The sequence below is a fragment of the Boleophthalmus pectinirostris genome, unplaced genomic scaffold (assembly GCF_026225935.1).
Source record: "Boleophthalmus pectinirostris isolate CB_2022bp ecotype Guang Dong unplaced genomic scaffold, ASM2622593v1 HiC_scaffold_13, whole genome shotgun sequence".
In the NCBI taxonomy this organism is placed as follows: domain Eukaryota; kingdom Metazoa; phylum Chordata; class Actinopteri; order Gobiiformes; family Gobiidae; genus Boleophthalmus; species Boleophthalmus pectinirostris.
Window position 1 is genome coordinate 2,831,280 of NW_026571036.1, and position 13,540 is coordinate 2,844,819.

The 13,540-nt window shown below is 42.2% G+C and overlaps 1 protein-coding gene across 1 annotated transcript in view; it reads right to left on the reverse strand.

Annotated features, from left to right (window-relative positions):
- The window catches only part of LOC110166744 (sorting nexin-14-like), a 32,193-nt gene extending 23,697 nt beyond the window's left edge, over window positions 1-8,496 (reverse strand). Inside the window, 9 exon segments of the mRNA XM_055149572.1 lie at window positions 430-586; window positions 1,829-1,913; window positions 2,133-2,220; window positions 3,075-3,118; window positions 3,240-3,318; window positions 3,427-3,500; window positions 3,632-3,752; window positions 6,844-6,992; window positions 8,273-8,496. Of these exon segments, the coding sequence (XP_055005547.1) occupies window positions 430-586; window positions 1,829-1,913; window positions 2,133-2,220; window positions 3,075-3,118; window positions 3,240-3,318; window positions 3,427-3,500; window positions 3,632-3,752; window positions 6,844-6,980 (785 nt within the window). The 5' untranslated portion in view covers window positions 6,981-6,992; window positions 8,273-8,496.
- Window positions 8,497-13,540: the final 5,044 nt, after the last annotated feature.

The window sequence follows — 13,540 nt, forward strand, 5'->3', positions numbered from 1 at the left end:
ACTTAATATTCAATCATTCATAATCATAAAATATTAATAAAAAGTGTAGGGATTTTGTCTTTGGTAGGTTTGGTAGCTGTAGGTTGAATAAACAACTACAGACTACAGACACAAACTAACGACTAAAGTATTTATTTAGATATTTACGTATGTTTGTTATCGATCCTGAACATTTAGAATAGTTTTGGGGGATAATTTTGCTCATGTTTTGGTTTCATTGTTATTGTTTATTGTCTATATTTATGTACTTTAATGATATAAGGAACTTCAGAATTTGTTTTTGTGACAGGAACTTGTTGAACCGGACTCGGCTCCAGTGCTGCTGCCTCGAAGTGTCCAATCTGACACATCTGACATCCAGGGAGGGCATCTGGTTCACCTGGGTCTGTTCTGGCTCACCTGCGGTCCGTGGGAGGGCATCTGACTCACCTGCAGTCCGTGGCCTTGGGGGGGAGGACGTGGGGGAGGAGCATCTCGGTGAGCGTCCGGAGGTACTGCAGTTCCTCTCTGCGACTGCGGAGGGCGACGTGGAGGTGAGAGCCGTACTCCACCAGAGCGGCTCTCTGCAGCTCCTCCACACGGCTCACTGTGTACAAAAGTACTATTAATACTACTACTACTGTGTACAAAAGTACTCTTAATACTATTACTACTACAGCATACAGTGGTACTACTGTACTGTTTGTTTATTTTATTCTTTGACAGTTCAAGCTACTCTCTGTACATAAGAAATGATGTGTAATTAGACCAATAGTCAAAGGTCTGGACACTCCCTCGTTTCCTCTCGCTCCCTCTCCTTCCCTCTCGCTCCCTCTCCTTCCCTCTCCTTCCCTCTCCTCTCTCCTTCCCTCTCCTCTCCCTCTCGCTCCCTCTTCTTCCCTCTCGCTCCCTCTCCTTCCCTCTCGCTCCCTCTCCTTCCCTCTTCTTCCCTCTCGCTCCCTCTCCTCCTCTCCCTCTCGCTCCCTCTCGCTCCCTCTCGCTCCCTCTCCTTCCCTCTCGCTCCCTCTCCTTCCCTCTCGCTCCCTCTCCTTCCCTCTCGCTCCCTCTCCTTCCCTCTCCTTCCCTCTCCTCTCCTTCTCCTCCCTCTCCTCCTCTCCCTCCCTCTCGCTCCCTCTCCTTCCCTCTCGCTCCCTCTCCTTCCCTCTCCCCCTCTCCTTCCCTCTCCTTCCTCTCCCTCTCCTTCTCCTCTCGCTCCCTCTCCTTCTCCCTCTCGCTCCCTCTCCTTCCCTCTCCTTCCCTCTCGCTCCCTCTCCTTCCCCTCTTCTCCTTCTTCCTCTTCCTTCCTTCTCCTTTCCTCTCTCCTTCTTCCTCATTTCCTCTCACTTCCTCTTGTTCCCTCTCATTCTCTCTCGCTCAGTTTTCATTTTCTAGAAGTTTACTCTTTTCTACATTTTCGACACAAACAGAAAACCTCACATAAATGAAGTAAGAAATGTGGAAATATGTGGCAAAGAGGAAAATATTTAACTTAAGATGTTTTGTTAAACCAAAGGAAGGATTTTAATGTAAAAGTTTAAAAGATAAAAAAAAATAAAAGTTGAAAGAAGAAAAGTGAAAAAAGTTGGCGTTGGTTATTTAACTTTAAAAACAAAATATATAATTAAATATATTTTACTTCATATATTTGGTGTCCTTTGTTTGGATAGAAAATGTAAAATCTAGTTTATAAAAAATAAATAAATAAAAATAAAAAGCGTGTGTCTAAACATTTGACTGGTAATGTGTCTCAGAAGACTGGGCCAGTAATGGTCCAGTCGTGGTCCAGTCGTGGTCCAGTCGTGGTCCAGTCCCGGTCCAGTCCCGGTCCAGTCCCGGTCCAGTGTCAGACCTCTGTTTCTGGCTGTGGTGACGACCTCGAGGTGCTTCATTGCAGCTTTCATCACTTTATCAGCGAACACGGCCGGAACATCCACCTGAAAAAACCAAACATCTGCTGAAAACACGAGGTACAGCTCAGATCTGTGGAGAGGCGACTCGTGCACACAAGTCCACAGAGGCTTATATTTGAGATTATATTTGTAATTCAAGTCTGGGATGGATTACTGGAACATTCAAGACAAAGCAGTCACATCTCCATGGAGATAAGTAGCAAAGTTCCACAGTGCAGCTTTAAAGTAAGTAAAGTATTTCACCTTCTGCGCTCTGCGAACCAGAACCGAGGCGAAGAATCTGAAGGTCATTCTGATCTCGTCCACACAGTCGTCATCAGAGGTGATGTCCCTGAAACACACAGGAGGTCGTGAGAGGAGCAGAGGAGGAGCAAAGGAGGAGGAGCAAAAAAGGAGGAGCAAAAAGGAGAAGTAAAAAAGGAGGAGCAAAGGAGGAGAAAAAAAGAAGAAGCAAAAAAGGAGGAGCAAAGAGGAGCAAAGAAGGAGGAGCAAAAAGGAGAAGCAAAAAAAGGAGGAGCAAAGGAGAAGCAAAGGAAGGAGGAGCAAAGGAAGCAGGAGCAAAAAAAGGAGAGCAAAGAAGGAGGAGCAAAGAGGAGGAGCAAAAAAGGAGGAGCAAAAAGGAGAAGAAAAGGAGGAGCAAAGGAGGAGAAGCAGAGGAGGAGAAGCAAAAAAGGAGGAGCAAAGGAAGAGGAGCAAAGGAGGAGCAAAAAAGGAGGAGGAGCAAAGAAGGAGGAGCAAAGAAGGAGAGAAGGAGCAAAGGAGGAGCAAAAAGGAGGAGCAAAGGAGGAGAAAAAAAGAAGAAGCAAAAAAGGAGGAGCAAAGAAGGAGGAGCAAAGGAGGAGGAGCAAAGAAGGAGGAGCAAAGAAGGAGGAGCAGAGGAGGAGCAAAAAAGTAGGAGCAAAGGAGGAGCAAAGAAGGAGGAAAAAAGGAGGAGCAAAGGAGGAGAAGCAAAAAAGGAGGAGCAAAGGAAGAGCAAAAAAGGAGGAGCAAAGAAGGAGGAGCAAAGAAGGAGAGAAGGAGCAAAGGAGGAGCAAAAAAGGAGGAGCAAAGAAGGAAGAGCAAAGGAGGAGCAAAGCAGAGGAGGAGCAAAAAAGTAGGAGCAAAGGAGGAGCAAAGAAGGAGGAGCAAAGGAGGAGCAAAAAAGGAGGAGCAAAGGAGGAGGAGCAAAGTGTGTGTGTGTCTCACCTGTACCAGGGGAAGACAAAGTTCTCCAACACCAACTCAAACACCTGCACAGAGACACAGAGACACAGAGACACAGAGACACAGAGACACAGAGACACAGAGGGACCAGGTTAAATCCCAGAGACGTCGACCCTGACCCTTCTGACCTCTGACCTCTGACCTCACCTCTGCGATGGAGGCGTCCACTTTAGAATGAACCTTCAGGTCTAACCAGGGCTGATGGTTCTCCAGGCGCAGAGTCGGCCTGAGGGAAAAAAAAACCCCAAACACCAGAATTAGAACTGATAAACGGGTCTTATAATGAGCTCAGAATAAAACACAGGTTCATTTGTGAGTGGAACATGACCAGTACCGGTGTCTCTTGCACTTGTTCTTCCCGCACACGGCGCAGCTGAGTCCAGACGGGAACAGCTCCTGCTCCTGACGCTGACCAGACACACACACACCAGAAAGAAGAAGAAGAAAGACTTTTATTTAACATTTATCATCACTCGTCCACGTTTATGGGTCTATAAAAGCTCTCGTCTTATCTGGGGGACGGAGCGTGTGTCACTGACCTGGCGGTGGGGCCTGGGGGAGGGCAGCACGCTCGGCAGCAGAGTGTCCGGACTCAGGGAGCAGTAAAACGTCACCAGTCCAGCCAGAAACGACCAGAAGAGCATGAGGACGTGCAGGTGTCTGAAGAGAACACAAACAAACAAACAAACAGGTTTAGACCTGGCGTTAGACCTGGCGTTAGACCTGGCGTTAGACCTGGCGTTAGACCTCGCGTTAGACCTGGCGTTAGACCTGGCGTTAGACCTGGCGTTAGACCTCGCGTTAGACCTCGCGTTAGACCTGGTTTAGACCTCGGGTTAGACCTGATTTAGACCTGGGTTAGACCTCGTTTTAGACCTCTGGTTAGACCTGGTTTTAGACCCTGGTTAGACCTGGGTTAGACCTGGTTTAGACCTCTGGATAGACCTGAGTTAGACCTGGGTTAGACCTCGGTTTAGACCTCGGTTTAGACCTGGTTTAGACCTGGTTTAGACCTGGTTTAGACCTCTGGTTAGACCTGGGTTAGACCTCGGGTTAGACCTCGGGTTAGACCTCGGGTTAGACCTCGGGTTAGACCTGGGTTAGACCTGGTTTAGACCTGGTTTAGACCTGGGTTAGACCTGGGTTAGACCTGGGTTAGACCTGGGTTAGACCTCACATTAGACCTGGTTTAGACCTGGGTTAGACCTGGGTTAGACCTCACAGTTAGACCTGGTTTAGACCTCTGGATAGACCTGGTTTAGACCTTGGTTAGACCTGGTTTAGACCTTGGTTAGACCTCGGGTTAGGCCTCGGGTTAGACCTAGACTTGCTTTAGGACAGCTTCCAGTTCAGACCTGGTTTAGACCTGGTTTAGTCCTGGTTTAGTCCTGGTTTAGACCTTAGTTTAGACGGGGGCTAGACCTGGTTATATTTACCGAATTATTCGCTTCACTCAAACATTTTAATATAGAAGTCACACCGGAGAATAAGTCACAGGAAACACAAACCAGGAAAAAAAAGTGACACTTATAGTCCGAAAAATACAGTAATTAACTTAAACTCCTTCTTCTACATTTTTCGCTATATTAATTTCTTTATATCTTTGTTTTAAACATTTTCATATTCACAAAGTTCAAAATTTTGACCCCACAAACTGAAATATAAAAACTTTTCCTTGTTGTACAGACTCTGGCCTTTCTCTTTCAATAAAATGTTCATGAATATTTTTGGCAGTTCTTCACTTTTTGCCTTAATTTTAGCTTTTTGTCTAAACACAATACAGTAAAATATAAATATACAGGAGCAGTAATCGCAGATCAGCAGTTAAATACTAATAAATCCACAGCCTTATTTTATTTTTTTAATCTAGAGATTGTAGAACAGCTGGATATATGGTTTATTTTGGATATGTTTATGTTTTTCTGTGCTTTATTTCACGTTCAAATTATTTTATTTGATTAATTTTATGTTTTATACATCGTAAAACTGTTCTAAGGTTCAGATTTTTAGCCTATATTTATTTTCAATTTGAAAGTTTTGCGTAAATTATTAATGACAAAGTGTTTTTTGAGAGAGAAATGCTGAATGAATGCATCGTGTGAATAATCGTGATTTCAATACTGATCAAAATAATTGTGATAATGATTTTTTTTCCATAATCGAGCAGCTCTATCAGTAACAGTAGTGTTATATTTCTCCAAAACCTGCCCGCGAGAGTCAATCCCCAAAGACTTTTTTTGTTTGCTTGTCAGTTCAGTTACTCCCGGACAAAAGTGATTAAGGCTTAAGGTGACTCAGATGTTTTTTAAAGGTGTGTGTGTACAGTGTTCTTCTGTTTTGTACGTTTAGTGTTGGATTACAGGGTCATTTTCTGATCTGTTCTAAAGTTGTTTCCTCGTCACAAACAGACCTGGAGTTGTGTTTTGTTTTATTCACATGTTTACCTCACAAACCTGCACATTTAGACTGAGTTCTTCTCCCAAACGGAAAACAATGCTCCACCTTGGGATGTCAAATTTTAATATTTGGTCAAATTTCAGCAGCAGGGCCGGACCTGACAAAAATCTAATGTTTGGCTATGTCAGACTTTGGCCCCAAGCTGCCTTCAAATGACAAACAGTGCTTTAAAACCCTCATGCTCTCCTCGGGGTCACATTGACCCGAAGAAATTTTTTTCCTTCCAGCTGTCTTAGCTGCTCTGCTCAATCAGACCCAACAATTTATTTTCTCGCCTGGCGAGAATTTATTTGAAAATTAATTTTTGGGTCTGATTGACCCTCCCCAAGAGAGTGTGAAAGAAAAAAATCATCTGCTGGGACAGGGGACACAGGACTCAAACCTGGGACTGTCCTGGTGTGGTACAGGATTTTGACCCCACAGTGAGGTGACCCGGGGTCAACATACTCTACAGTATTTTGACCCCGGAGTCAGAATCCTGTTATGGTACGTTGACCCCCCCATGAAAATCTATATTTTATTAATAAACAACTTGAATTCTATAGAAAAACTTTGAATATTAATACTATATCTGCAAATGAAAACATATTGACATATTTAAGTGTTTTCTGAAGAACTCAGATGCATTTTTTATGTCGATTATAACTTTTGAATGTTAGAAAAATTACTTAGTTGTTTAAACACATATTTTACTGAACATGAGATAAGTCGTTATTAATTCGTTAGGTAATCAAAGTGATGTATAATGATTTGGAATCTTGTTAAAATAGACAGGACTGATCAACTGAGTAGTTAAATAGGGGAAACCTCTGACTATGGTAATCTGACCCCCCAATGTGTTTATTATAACACAACATGACTAAATTCAAGGTCGTTATTCTTACAAACCATTGACTAAATTGACATTATGATGAAGGATTATCTGAACAGAGCAAACTAAAAACCATAACAATGTAAAATACAATATAAAAAGTGACAAGATTACTATGTATGTGCAATTTTAACAATACGTAACATTTACACAAAATACCAAGTCGTTATTCATCCAAACATTCCTTAAAATCCTTAAAAGAAAGTAAAGATGTAGCAAAATATAATAAAAGTAAATGACATAAGAAATAATGATCAGATAAGTAACTACTAAAGAAAAATGTAAGGGGAGTCATTTTACTATAGCGGTATGTTGACCCCGGGGTCAATTACTATGGGGGTCAAAATACTATCACACACCGGGTAAACTGGGACTGTCCCGGGTAAAGTGGGACAGCGTGTGGTCACCCTGTGCATGTCTCACCTGTTGAGCAGCACCGTGAGGGACAGCAGCGCCCCCAGCAGGAAGCAGAAGACCGGATACTGCCGCGTCACCTCCTTCAACAAGTCCAGCTTCAGTGCACTTCTCACGGGCTCCAGGTATCGCAGGAGCCCCGCCATGGCCCCACCGCCCTGGAGACACACGGAGAAACATGTCCCAAATCAAGGAGAAACATGTCCCAAAACCCGGTGAAACCACTCCCAAAACCCGCAGAAACATGTCCCAAAACCCGCAGAAACATGTCCCAAAACCCGCAGAAACATGTCCCAAAACCAGCAGAAACATGTCCCAAAACCCGCAGAAACATGTCCCAAAACCCGCAGAAACAAGTCCCAAAATCCAGAGAAACCAGCTCCAGAAACCCGGAGAAACCAGCCCCAAAACCTCCCAGGACATGGGTGAGACCGGACCAAGTTTAGTCCTGGTTTAGTTCTTAGTTAGACCTGGTTTAGTCCACTGTTAGACCTGGTTTAGTCCACTGTTAGACCTGGTTTAGTCCACTGTTAGACCTAGTTTAGTCCACTGTTAGACCTAGTTTAGTCCACTGTTAGACCTAGTTTAGTCCACTGTTAGACCTGTTTTAGTCCACTGTTAGACCTGGTCTAGTCCACTGTTAGACCTGGTCTAGTCCACTGTTAGACCTAGTTTAGTCCACTGTTAGACCTAGTTTAGTCCATTGTTAGACCTAGGTTTAGTCCATTGTTAGACCTAGTTTAGTCCATTGTTAGACCTGGTTTAGTCCATTGTTAGACCTGGTTTAGTCCATTGTTAGACCTGGTTTAGTCCACTGTTAGACCTGGTTTAGTCCATTGTTAGACCTAGTTTAGTCCATTGTTAGACCTAGTTTAGTCCATTGTTAGACCTAGTTTAGTCCACTGTTAGACCTGGTTTAGTCCATTGTTAGACCTAGTTTAGTCCAGAGTTAGACCTTGTTCAGTCCTGGTTTAGTCCTGAGTTAGACCTGGTTTAATCCAGATTTAGACCTGGTTTAGTTTGGAGTTAGACCTGGTTTAGTTCTTAGTTAGACCTAGTTTAGTCCAGAGTTAGACCTAGTTTAGTTCTTTAACTAAGAAGGCCTGGTTCACTCCCAAGTTAGACCAAGTTCAGTCCTGGTTTAGTCCTGACTTAGACCCAAGTTAGTTCTTAGTTAGGCCTGGTTCAGTCCTGGTTTAGTCCTTAGTTAGACCTACTTTAGACCTCAGTTAGGCCTGGTTCATTCCTGAGTTACACTTTGTTCAGTCCTAGTTCAGTCCCGAGTTAGACCTTGTTTACTTCTTAGTTTGTCCTGGTTTAGTCCGAAGTTAGACAAAGTTCAGTCCTGCTTTAGTCCTGAGTTAGACCTGGCTTAGTCCTGGTTTAAGTCCCAAATCCTGGACTCGGTTGACACTGGACCGGAGCCTAAAGCGCTTACCGAGCAGAAGCGGCTAACGGCGGTTCAGTCCCGTGTTTACGCCCGGCCGATGAGCTCCAGGGCCGGGCACATGCTGAGGGGAGAGCCGCGGGGGCTTCCGGGCAGAGAAAGTGCAGTTTTACAGACTTTGGTCCATGTTTGGGCGCAGTTTTACAGAGTTTGACGGATGTTTACGCGCCCGGGGCTGCGGCGCAAACTGACCCGAGACTGACAGGAGCGAAGTGTTTTTAATCCACACCGGAAACACCACACGCACACTTCCGGCAAAATAAAAAAAAAAAAAGTATATAATCTTTCATTCATTTATTTACTTTCTAAAAAACTATTCTGAACAGTTTCTGCATTTGTAAACGCGTTTTTAGTATTTTTGGATTTGTTTTAATTAACGCTCTGGTTTGAAAGTGACTTCTATTCTGAAACATAAACAAACAAACATATTTTTAACGCAGTGTTTTTAATCCACACCGGAAACACCACACGCACACTTCCGGCAAAAAAAAAAAAAAAAATCTTTCATTAATTTATTTACTTTTTGAAAATTATTCTAAACAATTTCTATATTTCTATATCGTTTTCATTTTTATTTATTTATTTTTATTAAATAATAATAATAATGAACTCTTTGGTTTGAAATTGACTTTTATTTTGAAAAATAAACAGATTTTTAGCAGTGTTTTTAATCCACATCGGAAACACCACACGCACACACAAAAAAACTTTCATTAATTAAGTTTCTGAAAATTATTCTAAACTATTTCTGTATAAGGCTTTTTTTTTTTCATTAACACTTTGGTTTGAAATGAACCTTTATTTTGAAAAATAAACCAATTTTTAACATCTTACTGATACTTAAAGGTGCATTGTGCAACTTTCATGGTGCTGGATACCAAACCAGACCAAGTTACGGGTCAGATCTGTGGAGAGGCGATCCCACTCAGTCAGAGCACCTGTTTTTCTAGGTATTTCTGAGCTATAAAACTACCTTTAATTGAATAAATATAAGTTAGAGAGGTTTAATGTCATACTGCGGAACATTCTATAGCAGTGACATCTCCATAGAAACAAGCAGGAACCTCAAACAAAAAAGTTATAGTGCAGCTTTAATCATGTGAAAATGCGTCACAAAACACATTTAAAGCAGGATTCAGTTAACTAAATACATTGTCATTGTTTTCTTTCATCACTACGTCTGCATATTTTAAAGCTTTTGTGTCAAGCCAAATTATATTTTAAGATAATTTATTAAATTAAAGGAGTTTTGACATTGTATTTCTAAAAAAAACATTTGGAAGAACCACCAGGACCACAGCTCATGTCAAAAACTTTATTAGAAAAATAACTTTTGTCTCTGTACAATATAAAACAGTCATTTGCGAGAATGCAAAAAACACACTTGTTATCAAAATAAAACATTTGACCCTTCAAAATAAAAGTCCATAAAAACTGTTAGAGTAAACAAAAGTACAAATATTCCTAAAGGAAAAACACGACACTTGAAAAATGAAGTTTAGAGACGTTCAGGTCTGAGTCGTGACTGAGCGGCTGCACAAAAGTCACAAACAGTAAAAAAAAAAAAAAAAAACAACAACATGGAGCTCAAGAGACATTTTGAGTTCATCGGGATTTTAAGCTCCTTTTTTACACAAAATTGACTCTTGTGAGCGTTTATAATGTTAGTGCATCAAAAACAGACCAGGAGTTGTGTTTTGTTTCAGTCACACGTTTGAGCAACACTTTATTATTAGTCAAAAAATGCTCAAAAGTGGTAATTTTTAAGTTGCTTTTCACTTTTAGTTTAGTAGAGATCGGCATTTCCAGGACCAAAATCATCTAAATTCAACCTCAAATCTGCAGGGTTTTTGTGTTAAACGTGTGTGAATGAAACAAAACACAACTCCAGGTCTGTTTACAAAAGAGGAACCAACATTATAAAAGATCAGCCAAAACATTATGACCACAGGGACACGCACTAGTCCTGGTTTAGACCCAGATCTAGACCCCAGTCCACATGAACAGGGTTTAGTCATAATGTTAGAGCTGATTTGTGAATGTAACTGGTCTAAACTTTCAAAACTGGGCCTGGTGCTGCTTTAATTCTTGAACTTTTTAGTGAGATGCATTTTCTTCTGAACTCAGAGGAAACGGCAAATAAGTGAAACCGTGTGTCGTTCGTTCCTTTGTTTTTCAAAATAAAACCAAAAATAAGAAAACAAAAAAATATATATACATTTTCTTCATTATTTGTCTCCAAAACCAAACCAAAAACAAAAACAAACAAAAAAACATGATTCATAACGATTCGTTTTTTTCGGTTTTCGATTTTGTTTTTAAATGAAAAATGGGAAAAAACAAATAACGACCGTTTCCCGTTTACGTGACTAAAACTGCGGTGCCGGACTTTTGCACCGCATACGGACTGAATCAGGACTAAACCAGGACTAAAACAGGTCCAGGAACAGACTGGAACCAGATCGGGACAGAGACCAGTATTTAGACCAGGAACAGGACCAGCACTGAGACCGGGACCAGACCAGAACTAAGACCAGGACTGAGACCTGGACCAAGACCGAGACCGGGAACAGGACTAGCACTGAGACCGGGACTGAGACTGGGACCAGGACCGGGAACAGGACTAGCACTGAGACCAGGACTGAGACTGGGACCAGACCAGAATTGAGACCAGGACTGAGACCTGGACCGAGACCAGGACTGAGACCTGGACCGAGACCAGGACTGAGACCTGGACCGAGACCAGGACTGAGACCTGGACCGGGAACAGGACTAGCACTGAGACCGGGACAGAGACTGGGACCAGACCAAAACTAAGACCAGGAATGAGACCGGGACCAGGACTAGGACTGAGACCGGGGACAGACCAGAACTGGGACCAAGACTGGGACTGAGGCCGGGAACAGGACAAGAACTGAGACCAGGAACAGGACCGGAAGTGAGACTGGGACCAAGACCAGGTCTGAAAATGTTTTGGTCCTGTTTTAGTCCCGTTTTAGTCCCGCATCGCAGTTTAAGTCACAAACAGGAAACAGTCGTTATTAGTTTTTTCCATTTTTCATTTAACCACAAAATCAAAAACTGAAAAAACAAATCGTTACCGTTTTTTTTTTCATTTTGGTTTTGGAGACAAATAATGAAGAAAATCGTTTCTTTAATTTTCTTATTTTTGGTTTTATTTTGAAAAACGAATGAAAGGTACGACACACGGATTTAAGTGCTTTCGCCAATTTAACTCTTTAATTTAACTTTTGCCTTTTCCTTCTGCATTTGGTACAAACTAAACTCTATATTTTTATTTTACTAAGTGACCTCTCGTTTGTCATAAGGTGCAGGGCCCGTTAAAGCCTTAAAGCTACACTGTCAAATCTGCCGTAAACTCAAACTGACGCGAAATGTTACGACCGCAGACCGTTTACGGAAATGGACATTGTCGGTTCGCCTTAAAATATCAACTCGCTCTGCACGATCTGTTTTTATTTCGCCATTTCATCACACTCTTCTCGTCCGCTTCTTTAAACGGTCTACGGCGATGACCTATAACTTACTTAAAATGTCGGTAATAAGTGCGTAAAAAATTAAAACACATTACGAACTGGAAGACGTTTGGATAATTCCATTTGTAGAGTTTTTTTTGTTTGTTTTTAAAATCAGTCATGGAACCTCGTGAACAGGTGAAGGCTCAAAGTGGAGTGAAGTGGTGGCCTGGGTTTAGAGTTTTAAAAAAACGGTGGCAGAGTGGTTAGCCCTTCCATCGCCAGTGCAGTGGCAGAGTGGTTAGCCCTCCGTTCTAGTTCAGGGATGCACCGATACGAGACCGATATACAACATTTTGATGGTTCAGCTGATCTTATTTCGCTCTATAAACTTGTGTACCGTATTTTTCGGACTATAAGTGTCACTTTTGTTCATGGTTTGTGTGTTTCCTGTGAGTTATTCTCCGGTGTGACTTCTATATTAAAATGTTTTTCATGAAGTGTGGAGAGGTTCTAGTCTTGTGTGTGAGGATCTGCTGCTCCTGTTCCTCCTGTACCACTGTCACTTGGCTCTACTGCGCATGTCTCCTGCAGAAAGAGCCTCTGTCCTGTCTGTATCATGTCAGTCGATCGCACCGTTGCTTCTGAACAATTTAACATTTAAACAACTTATAAAGACAAAGACTGAGAAGACTGAACACAAATGCCCCCGAAAACAAAATCTGATTTTTTGCAGATTACAAACTGCAAGTCGTGAAATCTGCAGCTGAAAACGGAAATCGAGCAGCAGAAAGAAAGTTTGGAGTGAGAGAGAAACTTGTGACAGCGGGAGGATGAACCATGAAACTTTCCTGAAGTCACTGGACGGACAAAGTCTGGACTTCAGTGACACAGAAACCATCCTGTCGGGATTCAGAAAGACCATAATAATTCGGTAAATATAACCAGGTCTAGTCCACGACTAAACCAGGTCTAAACCAAGGTCTGACCTGGAAGCTGTCCTAAACCAAGTTGAGGTCTAACTTGCATGCCATGATGAGAATCAGGACCTGGATTAAACCAAGTCAAAGACAGATCTAAACCAGGTCTAACCCAAGGTCCTTCAGTGACACCAAAACCATCCTGTCGGGATTCAGAAAGACCCGAATAATTCGGTTACTATAACAAAGTCTAGCCCCAGTCTAAACCAAGGTCTACCCAAGGTCTACCCCGAGGTCTAAACCAGGACTAAACTGGAAGCTGTCCTAAACCAAGACTAGGTCTTACTGGGGTCTAAACCAGGTCTAACCATAATCAGAATCAGGACCTGGATTAAATCAAGTCAAAGCCAGATCTAAACCAGGTCTAACCAAGATCTAACCCGAGGTCTAACCAGGTCTAACCAAGATCTAACCCAGGTCTAACCCAGGTCTAACCCAGGTCTAACAAGAGGTCCTTCAGTGACACTGAAACCATCCTGTCGGGATTCAGAAAGACCAGAATAATTCTAACTGAACTGATGCTGAGTCTGACGACAGCGACACAGAAGAGTTTGTGTCGCTCTGTTTACCTCCGGAGGTCGAGGTCGAGTTGTTCAGAAGTGACACGAGGATGAAGAATTGAATGGATTTAGTGATTTGGAGTGAGATGGAGAGTTTGATAAACTTGTTCTGTTGTTTATGTTCTAGTTTATCTGAAGAACTGTTCATATGTGACGTTAACAGTCTGTTGTTTTTACTACAACTTCACTTTACACAGGAAATGTCTGCTCCTGCTCTCTCATTTTATAAAATAAACTTCCCCA